This window comes from Pongo pygmaeus, chromosome 8 (assembly GCF_028885625.2).
Source record: "Pongo pygmaeus isolate AG05252 chromosome 8, NHGRI_mPonPyg2-v2.0_pri, whole genome shotgun sequence".
NCBI classification, from domain to species: Eukaryota; Metazoa; Chordata; class Mammalia; order Primates; family Hominidae; genus Pongo; species Pongo pygmaeus.
Genome location: NC_072381.2, coordinates 118,343,607 through 118,357,530, shown reverse-complemented (window position 1 = coordinate 118,357,530; position 13,924 = coordinate 118,343,607). Strand labels below are relative to the sequence as shown.

At 43.9% G+C, this 13,924-nt stretch overlaps 1 protein-coding gene across 49 annotated transcripts in view; it reads right to left on the bottom strand.

The window, feature by feature from the left end:
• The window catches only part of TCF7L2 (transcription factor 7 like 2), a 217,334-nt gene that overhangs the window by 190,064 nt on the left and 13,346 nt on the right, over positions 1 to 13,924 (bottom strand). For 20 of the 49 annotated variants that reach the window (XM_054503879.2, XM_054503889.2, XM_054503910.2 and 17 more), the window contains exon 4: positions 12,877 to 12,945. The exons of the other annotated variants lie outside the window; for them this stretch is intronic. In XM_054503879.2, coding sequence (XP_054359854.1) covers positions 12,877 to 12,945 — 69 coding nt within the window. The remainder of the gene's footprint in view (positions 1 to 12,876; positions 12,946 to 13,924) is intronic. 49 annotated transcript variants of the gene reach the window in all.

The window sequence follows — 13,924 nt, the reverse complement described above, 5'->3', positions numbered from 1 at the left end:
ACATCACGCCAATTCAAGCTACATTTTCTGCTCCAGTGGCAGGAGCAAGGCAGATTTGTCATCGGATCATAACAGGTAATTCAAACAACAATTAGTTTGATGACGGCCCGTATGTCAATGTCTGTTCCCAGCAGCCTGGCTCACACCCTATGCTCTCTGTTCCTCGAGATGAATTGTCTTCACAATTCTTCAATTTCAGTCATCAACAATGCTTACTGAATCAACTTAAAAACTATTGACACAAGACTTCTTCCCCACAGGGCAGCCTCAACAAAGCCCTAGTGAAAAGAATCTTCCAGTCCCCCTAGGACGGGCTACTATCACACACATCCATTTTCAAGACTTGGAAGATTTCTGATTTGCAACCAAAGCTATTTATTTTGGTGCTTCATCTCAACCTCAAAAATCTGGGAGGCACGAGGTTTGGGAAGAGAAAAGAATGAATCTGTCTGTGGAGGCTCATCCATCCACAATTAGGAAAACATCTTGTTTAAAATTTGTTTTGAAGTCCCCTGTAGGAATGAATGACAATTGACAAAGTGTATGAAAATATTATGATCTGACAGGTAATCCTGCCTGACATTAAAAAAAAAAAAGGTAATATTGCTTTTAAAAGCCAACTAACCTCCAAGCATTCTGAAAATCAGAAAATGGTCATAGAAATAGAAACCAGTCCAACCATAGTTACCACTGTTTGGGTGATGCCATAGTCACTAAGACAGCAGTGCAAATTCACGCACTGATGGAGAGCTGGAATCAAAATCTAAGATACGTGGAAAAGAACACCAAGTTGACAAAGCGGTTGAACACTCATCTCAAACTACCTGGCTGAGCACAAAAACGAATTATTTTTGGTCTTTCATATTATAAAAGGGGCTGTTATTTAAAAATTTTAAAAGCACACTTTGCTACCTCTAATATACACCTACCCCAATCTCACTTATATACTGTTTCCTTTCTGCCCACAATTAGATATTCAAATACATTCACACCCCTAGTTGTACACCTACGATGTCCCAGGAATTAGTGCATGGTGCTACAGGGATATAAATATGAGTAAAACACAATCTCTGAGTAAGACACAATCTTAGCCCTTCAGAAGTGTTTATATTCTAGTCAAAGGTAACAAGGACCCAGCAAAAAATTTTCAGTGACATAAGAGAAATGCAAACAGCAACCAACAGGAATAGGAGTCATAAATCTTTGTTACACAGCAAAGATAGTCCAAGTTATCAAATTTATCATGTGTGATACTCTTGACAGGAAATAAAAAATACACAATGCATGTCGGGATAAAGCATATTCTAAATGTGCAAACAAGTACTTCATAATCCTCAATGGTAAAAATAGCAGCTTACATTTATCAAGCACGCTTCCCTGTATCATCGTACTGCCCAGATCATTACATATCTTACCTTGTTTAATCTCCCAACTCTAGAAACAAGTACTGCCATTATCCCCATTTTACAGATTTAGGAAACTGAAGCTTAGCAGAGCCGACACTCAAACCCAGATAGATATACCTGACTCCAGAAGCAGGAACTGAACTATTCACCTCCACTCGTATCTGTTTCTTTAAAATGCAAAGGTAATGTAGTATAATATCAATGGTAGGATGCATGCTTTAAACTATTACACTGAGTCAGAGGTTCTCAACCAGGGGATGATTTTGATCCCCAGGGGACATGCGGCAATGTCTAGAGATATTTTCAGTTGTCACATTTTTGTTGGGTGCCAGTGGCACCAAGAGGGAAGAGGTCAATGAATGGTGCTAAATAAATACCCTACAGGCCGACCATGGCGGCTCACGCCTGTAATCCCAGCACTTTGGGAGGCCGAGACAGGCGGATCACTTGAGGTCAGCAGTTTGAGAACAGCCTGGTTAACATGGTAAAACCTCATCTCTACTGAAAATACAAAAATTAGCCAGGCATGGTGGTGCACGCCTATAATCCCAGCTACTGGGGAGGCTGAGGTATGAGAATCCCTTGAACCCAGGAGGCAGAAGTTGCAGTGATCCAAGATCGCAATACTGCACTCCAGCCTAGGCAATAGAGTGAGCCTCTTGTCTCAAATAAAAATAAAAATAAATAAAATTTAAAAATAAACACCCTACAATGCACAAGATGGTCCCCTGCAACAAAGAATTCTCCAGCCCAAAATGTCAACAGTGCTGAGGCTGAGAAGTCCTGCATTAAGTCATCCTATCTCATCCAGCCCCTACTACTAACCAAAGACACAGACATGCCAGTTTCCAGACCAAGCCTCAATCTGGGTGGAATGTAGTATAACCAAGTATTTTCCTAGCTGCACCCCTTAAAACACTAGGATTTTGTGAAGATGCTTCAAAGACTCCACATGTTTGATGTGAATGTTTCTTTTTATAACATATAAATATAGAGATAATATAGTACATGTACCTACTTTTAAACTTTATTTTTACATTTCAATGTAGTATTCATTAACTATTAAACACACTACCATCTATCCAGTGGTTTTGGTGGAACCCCCAGGAACAGGTAATGCCATTTCTGTTTAATTGAAGTGAATGCTAAGATTTCAAGGCAAACCAGTAAAAAAAAAGAAAAAGAAAAAAAAAGAAGCAACCACTTATCTGTTTGATCAGGATTTGATACCATGCAACCAAGTCAAACTCAAGAAACAAATTAACTACTAAGCCTGATAAGCCTGTAAATGTCGGTCACAACCCATTTAGAAATTTCTGTGCTCAACTAAACAATCCCATGACTTTCAGGGACTTTATAAAATAAATATTATAAAGTAGAATTTACAAAATGAAGTTATGCTAAGAAAATACCAGCAGACGGCCGGACACGGTGGTTCATGCCTGTAATCTCAGCACTTTGGGAGGATGAGGTGGGTGGATCACGAGGTCGGGAGTTCAACACCAGCCTGGTCAAGATGGTGAAACCCCGTCTCTACTAAAAATACAAAAAAATTAGCCGGGCATGGTGGCAGGCGCCTGTAATACCAGCCACTCAGGAGGATGAGGCAGAGAATTGCTTGAACCCGGAAGGCAGAGGTTGCAGTGAGCTGAGATCGCGCCACTGCACTCCAGCCTGGGCAACAGAGCGAGACTCATCTCAAAAAAAAAAAAAAAAAAAGAAAATACCAGCAGCTGACTGCCATAGGTCAGACCTCGAGGCCCACCTGCCATGGCCCATAAGAGGCACACGTATGGCTGATACGACAGTTGTTTTTTTCTTTCTGGTAGTTCCAGTTAAAGACTACCAGACATTCTCTTGGTATCCTCACCAGCCCTCTTCCGAACTAAGTGCCCTAATATGGTGGAGAATGAACAGATACAAATATCTCAACTCGTACAAATACAATGATATAATTAAAACAGATATAAGTTTTAAAATGATATAAATAAAAACGGTAAAACTCGATTGTTTTATTTTATCTGGCCAATGTAATCCAATTGCTATTGGCTTAGACAAGATGATAACCTCTCCTGGAAAGACAGAAAGAAAGCCATGTTGAAAGAAAGCTGCACTGGACTCCTGGATTCTTGTCTTGTCCCGTGTCCACCGAGTGGTAAGAACTGGGACCAACCCATTCACCTCCATGCACCTGTTTCCTTGCCTATTAAAATGGACTGTATCAGCCTGGGCAACAAGGTGAGACCCGTCTTTACAAAACAAATAAAAATTGGCGGGGTGCAGTGTCCCCCACCTATAATTCCAGTACTTTGGGAGGCCAAGGAGGGCAGATTACTTGAGGTGAGGGTTCAAGACCAGCCTGGCCAACGTGGTGAAACCCCGTCTCTACCAAAAATACAAAAATTAGCCAGGGCGTGGTGGCAAGAACCTGTAATCTCAGATACTTGGGAGGCTGAGGCAGGCGAACAGCTTGAACCCAGGAGGCAGAGGTTGCAGTAAGCCAAGATGGCACCACTGTACTCCAGCCTGGGCAACAGAGTGAGACTCCATCTCAAAAATAAATAAATAAAATTAAATTAAAATTAAATAAACCAATAAAAAAGGCTTACAATAGTTGTTCTCTAGTGTGACTGTGTGCCTTAGAATCATCCAGTGTGGGGAAGTGGTAGCAGATTCCAGGATCCCCTAGACCAGCATGCCTCAACCCGGCCTGCTCACTAAAAGCTGGGAAGCTTTTGCAACCCAGGGATGCACAGGCCCCAACCCCCAGAGATGCTGACTCGGTTGGTCTCGGGCAGGGCCTGGGCTGAATATTGTTTGAAATGCTTCCTGAGTGAGTATAACCTAACAGTCCAAGCTGGGAACCCTTGCCCTAGTCCGGTGGTTCTCCAAGAGCTATCCCCAGAGAAGGAACACAGCATTAATTAAAAGCTTACAAATGTCAGGACCCGTTCCAAGCTTACAGAACCTGAAACCCTGGGGGTGGATTCCCAGTCTGCTCTCCGGGTGCCCTCCAGGTGATACTCGAGCTTGTGAAACACTGACCTAGTCCCTAAATGAGAATCTCCAAGGAGTAGATAGAACCCAGGATTCTGTCCTTTTTACCAGGTCCCACGTGATTCCTATGTGTGTTGCCCAGAAGGCTGGTTGGTAGCCACTGCTGTAAGGGAACCCCTAGACCCTTGTGAGCATTACTTTGAGCAGGCAATAGTTACCATAAGCCTATGTAGGACAGTCTCTCTCTAGTCACACTGTCTAGGTTTGAATCCTAATTGGCCTTGGGCAAAATACCTCAGGTATCTGTTTCCTCATTTACAAAATGAGGATAATGGTGATAATACCAGTAACTACACCTTTCAAATTTCCGTCTGTGTTGTTATGAAGAATCAATTAAGAATTCACATATGCTGGGCGCGGTGGATCACGCCTGTAATCCCAGCACTTTGGGAGGCCAAGGCAGGCGGATAGCTTGAGCTCAGGAGTTAGAGACCAGCCTGGGCAACATGGCGAAGCCCCATCTCCACTAAAAATGCAAAAATTAGCCAGGTATGGTGATGCATACCTGTAGTCCCAGCTACTTAAGAGGCTGAGGTGGGAGAATCACCTTAGCCCAGGGAGGTCAAGGCTGCAGTGAGCTATGATCACACCACTGTACTCCAGCCTGGGTGACAGAGTGAGACCCTGTCTCAAAATAATAATAATAATTCACAAAAAACATTTAACACTGGACCTCTCAAGAGAATTCAATAAGCATAAGCAGCTATTATTACTAACTACTGTTATTGCCTCTGACCCCAAAGTCTAAGCACCTTATTGTCCAAGCTACTCTTCCATAAACAAATGCTTTTTCTCAAGCTTTGCAAAAGTATCTGGCTGTCTTCACATAAGAATGGGAAAATAAAGGCCTCAAAAACCCACTGGAACATAAGGGCAATCCAATTTCTCATTCAAAATAAGAAAACGTTATCCAGTGTAGTACTTAGCCAGCCCTCATTTTTTGTTTGGCTAGTGAAAATGACTGGGACAGCCAATAAATGATCAATTGATTGGTTTCAGAAGACTCTAAGGCAGCAATTCTCAAACTTCAGTAGGTTGAAAATCACAACCCTGATTAAAAATGATGGCCGGCGGGAGGCTGAGGCAGGAGAATCACTTGAACTCAGGAGGCAGAGGCTGTAGTGAGCTGAGATTGCACCACTGCACACCAGCCTGGGGAATAGAGTGAGATTCCGCCTCAAAAAAAAGAAAAAAAAAAGAAAAGAAAAAAATGACGGCCAGGCCCAGTGGCTCACATCTGTAATCCCAGCACTTTGGGAGGCCGAGGCAGATGGATCACCTAAGGTCAGGAGTTTGAGACTAGCCTGGCCAACACGGTGAGACCTCGTCTCTACTAAAAATACAAAAATTAGCTGGGTGTGGTGGCACGCACCTGTAGTCCCAGCTACTCAGGAGGCTGAGGCAGGAGACTTGCTTGAACCCGGGAGGTGGAGGTTGCAGTGAGCCGACATCACGCCACTGCATTCCAGACTGGGGTGACAGAGCAAGACTCCATCTCAAAAAAAAAAAAAGTAACTCCTGTCTGGGCATGGTGGCTCACACCTGTAATCCCAGCACTTTGGGAGGCCAAGGCAGGAGGAGCACCTGAGGTCAGGAGTTCAAGAGCAGCCTGGCCAACATGGTGAAACCCCCCATCTTTAATAAAAATACAAAAATTAGCCAGGTGTGATGGCACACACCTGTAATCCCAGCTATTTAAAAGGCTGAGGCACGAGAATCGCTTGAAACCCGGGAGGCAGAGGTTGCAGTGGACCGATTTGGTGCCACTGCACTCCAGCCTGGACAACAGAACAAGGCTCTGTCTAAAAAAAATAAAAAAGAAAATCCAACTCCTGGACTACACTGGAAACCTAACTCAGTTTGGGAATGGGGTGTTTATAAGTCAGTATTTAAAATATCACTAGAATTTAAGCTTGGTGAGAGTAAGGGATTTTTGTCTGTTTTGCTCACTGATGAATTCTCCAGTGGCCTGGCACACATTAGATGCAAATATTTTTCATGAATGAACATTCTTCTGCGGTATGGACTTAAATTAGCTAATTAGGCTAAAACTCGTCACCATAGCAAATCAATGAACCTCTTGAGCAAGTTACCTGGCATCCACAGGTTCTATCAAACTACTCTAGTGAAATGATCTCTCTCTAATTCTTCATTCCTTTGTGGAAAATGGACATGAAATGTCACAGCTTGAGTCTGCTACAGCTCTAAAGGAAACGTGAGGAAGTGACTGCACCAAGGGCTGAACCTGTTTCCAGGAGTTCTTCACTTAGCCTGGATCTGCTGCTCAGCCAAGAGAGCAAATCCTCATGAAAACAGGAAGGCCAGGGAACTTGTGATGGATGAGAGGAAAGGCCCAGAACACAAGAGACCCCCATCAAAAACCTGAAGTGGGAGAAAGTCAAGCGCCCTGCAAACACTGCCACCTCATTCTTCAATGCTGGGCCAGTCCGCTGGTACTAATTTCTGGCCATGCTCATCACAGTATGAAGGGTCTGCTCAGACACAGACATAGACTCTGTGTCAACGCACCCCAGGAATCTTAACAATGTTAAGACACGGACAAGACTGAACATCCAGTTCACATTCAGGAATAAGTGGCCAACATGGGGTAAGGACACTCTCCAGTTAGTATTCTTCTCTCCTTGGCTCCAAAAAGCACCCAGGCCCTGGAGGAGGGTCCTGGTGGCCTTACTGATTCATGGTGGAGGAGTTCTAAGACCAAGCAGAAGGTTATGCTTTGGTAAAACTCAGATGGGAACTTGCAAGCATAAGAACAAGAGGGAAAGTAACCCCCACTGCACAGTATCCACTCCTCAGCTGTGTAAACAAATAAAATGGTCCATTTCTTCTGGATCCTCTCCTAGTTGTCTTTGTGTGGACACACAAGCGCGCACATGCACACACACACACACAAACCACTTCACATCTAAAAAGAATAACAACCAAGAAAGGTCTACACAGTTTGTTTTTGCTGCATGTGGAGGTTTTTCCTAAATCACATCTGACTTGGTGTTAAAACATCAACCTTTGGCCAAAACACTCTTAAAACAAAGGCTTAATTGGCTCATAAGTAGCCCTTCCGAAAACCAAGGGAAACATCTTCTGTGGGTCTTGACCTTCATCACAACAGTGTTCATGGGGTTGGAATAATGCTGAGAGTAGGAGTGTTGGAAGGGCTTTCTTCATGAAGGCAACAGAGATGCCTAAACATTATCTACAATCACCTGCAGGGCATTCCTGGGAGACAGCTCTGTTTATACACATCTGCAATGTGGGTCCACCTCTGGAATTCAGCCTGCTAGTCCTCCTCCCAGGTTAATGGAGACAGTGGGAGGAGTTCCTAGGAGCTGGGGCCAAAGGCCAAATCACTGCATGAAGGGGCCTGCACCAGAGCTTGGGCAATTGGCCTCTGATCACACCTAGAGAAATTTACTGCTCACCCTACACGTATCACTCACATACCTAACAACTACTGGCCCTGTTGCAATGACAATACTCAAATCCAGCACTCAAGTCTCTCTCAGAAGGTCAGTGCAAGACTAAACATACATTTACCCCATGCCCCTCCAAGTCTACTCTTGGTGTATAAACAGAAATGGAAATATATGTTTCCCCAAAAGATGGGTGGGAGAATGTTACTAGAACTTTATTCATAATTGCAAAAAAACTGGAAGCAATCCAAATATCCAACAACATAGGAAGGATGCATGCACTGAAGCATATTCATCAGTGGAATACTACTTGGCCATGAAAAAGAGCAAACCACTGCTACCCACAATAATATGGATGAAACTCACAGACATACACTGAGTGTGGCCAGATATGAAACAGTACATTCTGTAAGATTCCATTTACATGAAGTCAAAAAACAGGTAAAACTAATCCACAGTGATAAATAAAACTAACAGGCTTTTCAGTGGGGGCAGGGGAGAGAGGAAGAAGCCAAATAACTGGAAAAAGGGGGAAACAAGGTAGACTTCTGGGGAGCTCTTTATCAGAAGTTAGCCTCTGGGACCAAATCCAGCCACTGCCTGTTTTTTTCTAAAGTTTTACTGAGACACAACAAGGAATATATATATATTCCTTCGGGTTTATCATTGACTGCTTTCAAACCACAATAGAAGCGCTGAGTACAGTTGACCCCTGAACCCCCAGGCCAGGGACACCGAACTCCCACACAGTTGAAAAGCCGAATATAGGTCAGGCCCAGTGGCTCACGCCTATAATCCCAGCACTTTGGGAGGCCAAATGGGCGGATCACGAGGTCAGGAGATGAGACCATCCTGGCTAACACGGTGAAACCCCATCTCTACTAAAAATACAAAAAATGAGCCGAGCGTGGTGGCAGGCACCTGTAGTCCCAGCTACTAGCGAGGCTGAGGTAGGAGAATCGCTTGAGCCTGAGAGGCGGAGGTTGCAGTGAGCCGAGATCACGCCACTGCACTCCAGCCTGGGCGACAGAGTGAGAATCCGTTTCAAAAACAATGAAAAAGAAAACCCGAGTATACCTTTTGACTCCCCAAAAACTTAACTAATAGCCTACTGTTGACTGGAAGCCTGACCGATAACATAAACAGTCAATTAATATATAATTTATGTATATATTATATGCTGTATTCTTACAATAAAGTAAGCTAAAGAAAATGTTATTAAGAAAATCATAAAGAAAACATATTTACTATTCATTAAGTGGAAGTGGATCATCATAAAGGTCTTCATCCTTGCCGTCTTTGGGATGAGTTGGCTGAGGAAGAAGAGGAGGAAGAGAAGGGGTTGGTCTTGCTGTCTCAGAGGCAGAAGAAAATCCATGTCTAAGTGGATCCATGCGGTTCAAACTCATGTTGTGCCGTTCAAGGGTCAAATGTAGTTGCAACAGAGACTGAGCGGCTCAAAAAGCCCAAAATATTTACTGTCTGGCTCTTGACAATAAAGGTGTCCCAACCTCATTCTATATATTGATCTGAGTAATGGTTTCATGGACATTCACATATGGAAAACTTCATCCACCTCTCTACTCTCCACTAAAGTTCCGTGTACTATGTTACATGTAAATTATACTTCAATAAAACATTTCAAAAGTGAATAGAATTTTAAAACAATGTCTTTTCTAAAAGATCTTTTAATTTTCGGCCAGGCGCGGTGGCTCACGCCTGTAATCCCAGCACTTTGGGAGGCCGAGGCAGGCGGATCACCTGAGGTCGGGAGTTCGAGACCAGCCTGACCAACATGGAGAAACCCCATCTCCACTAAAAATACAAAAATAGCCGGGCGTGGTGGCACATGCCTGTAGTCCCTGTAGTCCCAGCTACTCGGGAGGCTGAGGCAGGAGAACCACTTGAACCTGGGAGGCGGAGGTTGCGGTGAGCCGAGATCGCGCCATTGCACTCCAGCCTGGACAACAAAGAGCGAAACTCCGTCTCGGAAAAAAAAAAAAAAAAAAACAACTTTTAATTTTCTTTCTAGTTTTATTTGTGTTATCCATTTTGGGAGAACATGGCCATCTGAGTTTCTCTTGTCTTTTCAAAACCAAGGGGAGCTAGGAGGCTGTCAAAAGTAGGAAAGATCTAAACATAGCAACTGCTATTGTGTCCAAACCTTTTATAAGAATGTGACGTGTCTATAGAATCACTCAAGGCCATTCATATAAACGGTGAGCTTGGCTGAGTCCTGAGATTACAGGAGGGACGGGAAGGGAAAAGAGTATGAGTCTAATGTGATGCACAGGGTCATAGTACTCTGGGTTATTTTAGGATGTAGCTTAGGAGAGCAACAAGCTCAGCTTCTATTGAAATCTAGTATTTATTAAGGTTAAACAGTTTTAAGTTTCCAGGGACAATAATTCTGCCCCGACAATCACGCTGCATTTAGCCTTAAGTTGGAGAATGGAGCGAAAGGAACATATCTGCTCTATGCTGCATCCAGAGCAAAAAGATTATGAGCTCCCCAATGTACTTTGGGAACAATTTCATTTTGTCTAAGCTTTCCCCTTCTTTTCCCTTTGCTTCTTTGGTTTTGTTTTTTGCCATTTATCCTTTGATGATCAAACTAAAATTACAGCTAGATGCCATTTAGCTTGGCCTTGTGCGGGTCTAGCAGAGACTGAGGGAGAATGAACACTGCAAAAGCATGGTGCTGGGTCTCTAATAAAATGTCTCTCTGTTTGCCCACATGGGCATCAAGCCTTAGCAAATAGAAGCAGAGAACAATACTACCTGTTCATGGAGGAATAGTAATGGTTTCAGTCCTCCAAAACAATGAGCTCTGTAATTTACTCCATCTTCCTCCTGAGAAAGAGCTTCACATTGCCTGCACCGTGCCAGGTGGTTTGGAGAAAGACGAACTGCTCAGCCTAACAAGGGGCACTTCAGCAACGGGTGTAAAGATACAATAGCTGGTCTGGTCCGGGCTAGTCTCCCAGTGACATGGCCCCAGCCAGCCTTTCCACACCAAGATAAGGATCACTATCCTATTCAACCTCAACAATTCCCACACCCCAGGCAACAAGATTTTCCAGCACTACCCGAGATGTAGGAGGCCTCGACATGGTACATCCACCCGTTCACCAAGAGTTGTACATCCACCCAGGCACCAGGAGTTAGGGTTTGGGCTTGTTCTCTAACCAAGTCCTGCATCTAAAGCACTTTCTGGGATCAAGACTTACTATGCTGTCCATCAAAAGGAAGAAGGAGGGACAAATGGGCAGCATGCCAAAAAGAACAATTGAAGCCTCAAGTTAAAGACATGTCAGTTTTGGAAACAGTTAGGAGTGGAGAAGGGTAAAATCAAGAGTCACACTTTCCCCCAAAAGACACACACAAGAAGGCTGGCAGCACAACTGCAGAAGTAATCAAAAAAAGAAAAAAAAAAATATATATATATATATATATATAGACAGAGTCTCACTCTTGTCACCCAGGCTGGAGTGCAGTGGCATGATCTCGGCTCACCGCAACCTCCGCCTCCCAGGTTCAAGTGATTCTCCTGCCTCAGCCTCCTGATTAACTGGGATTACAGGCACCCACCACCACACCGAGCTAACTTTTATATTTTTAGTAGAGATGGGGTTTCACCATGTTGGCCAGGCTGGTCTCGAACTCCTGACCTGAAGTGATCCGCCTGCCTCAGCCTCCCAAAGTGCTGGGATTACAGGCGTGAGCCACCTTACCCAGCCTCAAATATTTTTAAAATAAGTTGCTGTGGCCTGAAAATGAGTACAGAAACACTAGGAATGTACCAAATAAAAATGTCTGCTGACTCATGCTTTTCACTGGCGGAATAATTCCGTTTACCTGGGGCAAACAGCTATCTGGAAGTCTTATCGAGGAAGATGCAGATCTGAGATGACAGAGCTACAAAGATGCATTGTGGCTGCAGCTATCTAAGACCACACACACACACACACACACACCACACACACACACATATACACACACACAGAGACAAGTTATCTGCAAGGGCTCTTGCCCAGAAAGGAAGTCATGGAATAACGCAAATGATCTAACAAACCAACATCAACTCACAAAAAAAGAAGGCTCTCCAGCTAGACTTCAACACTACAGCAAAAGGTTTCAAGAGAATCCCTTCGAAGGGTTAAGCCAGAACACTCAAGAAGTTTTGGTACCATTAGTTACACCATGAGGTACATCCATCCCAGCAAGGCCAGGCAGACAGATGAAAATCGTATTAGTCTGCTCTCCCTCCTCTACTGCATTCTGCTGGCATCAGTTCAGCTCCGAGTCTATATTAGTCCATGATTTGTTTAGCCTTTGGATTTAAGAGAATGGAAGTACTACGTGAGCAGGAAACAGGACACTCATCAGAAGCTGGGATCTGTCGCCTTTCCCTTCCAGCACATTTAGTGTCATACATAGACAGGTCCAAGACAAATCAACATTTCAGGATGATCGGGTCCAAAGAGATATTCTTAGCACCACTTAACATGATTTTGATCCACCAGAAACAACCCTCTGGCTGGCGCACGGCCTCCTCTCCCACCTCTCTCCTTAAGCCTTCCCATTCACATTGTGCTACCCCGTTTTACTCCCAATTCAAGATCCCTCCCTAAGCAAAGAAAAACAGTAGTCAAGCTGGGGTCTGTGTGCCCATTATGCCCGATCAAGAAACTCTTAACAATAAGCACAGCCTTCTCTTTCTTTCCATATCTCTAAATCATTTCAGCAGCATTTCTCCTGCTTCTCTCTCCTTTGCTTCCCTTCTCCCCCAGTGATTCAACCCCCACCACCACCACCACCACCACCACCACCACCACCACCACCACCATCACCACCACCACCACCACCACCACCACCATCATCATCATCATCATCTCGGTTGGGGGAAGGGGCGGAGAATAAAACACACAAGAGACCTACATATAGACAATTCAAGCTTCAGAATCTCTTGCGTTTCCTACCTGAACTGCAATCTGGTGTTCAATCGTTTTGTACGCAGAGTAATGTGTGCTGCCGGACTGAAAATGGAGCTGTAGAAAGAAACCAAATCAAAGCGTTCTGCTTATGTCACAAACTATAAGAAAACATCTTAAGCAGTTTATGAATAGCAGACAAACCTTCCTAGATTGAACTGCAGCCTTGGCATTCAATCAAGACCTGTGTACTTTCATTTGTTGCTATGGATAAGATGATCATAACAATCTAAGGTAAAGTGTTTTTGTTTTTGTTTTTGTTTTTAAGCACCTATTCAATAAGCATACAGGGAAGGTGGGGGCCAGGAGTGAGAATCAATGACACGAAAAGGAAAGACGGATGCCCATTAAGACATAAAGGAAGCCAGTGTGCTGAGCGGGATGCTGAAGAAAAATGAACTGTGTGCTGCAGAAAGTCATCAGAATTGCAACATGTAGGCAAGAGGAAGGATTAGGAGAGAAAAGATTATGAGAAGCCACAAGACTGCAACAAGTACAAGCACCCCACCCCCATATTTCTAATAACTGGGCCCCAACTCTCCAATGCAATTCTATTTCTGGGAAAACAAATGTGTCAGACAGAATTCAGGGGCCATCCGATGCCTTACACATTCCTTCATGATGACTAAGCTGTCCATCCCAGGCCATCTCTGTCGCCTGCACTCTAGTAATCCACACTTCCCCAAAGAGAGTGCCAAACACTGCCAGAAAGCCACCAATTTTCTAAGGGAGGACCACCTATTAGATGGCAAGTGAGTGAATGTAAGTCACTGATTGGCTCAGACCCTCCCCAAGGTCTATGTCTGTCCTCAGCCTTTCCCTCTGAAGTCCTAGAGACCACCCATCAACGAAGCAGGTATCCCGAAATAGGAAGAGCAAGATTGTTCACCCAATTCTCATCTTCCCAAATAATACTTGCTAATCTTGGGATCCCATCAATTGGGAAAACAAACACCATCTGCTGATTTATTTTATAAACAATACAATAATCACTAAAGGATCTCAATAAGTATCTGAAAATGCATTTTAATTTGCC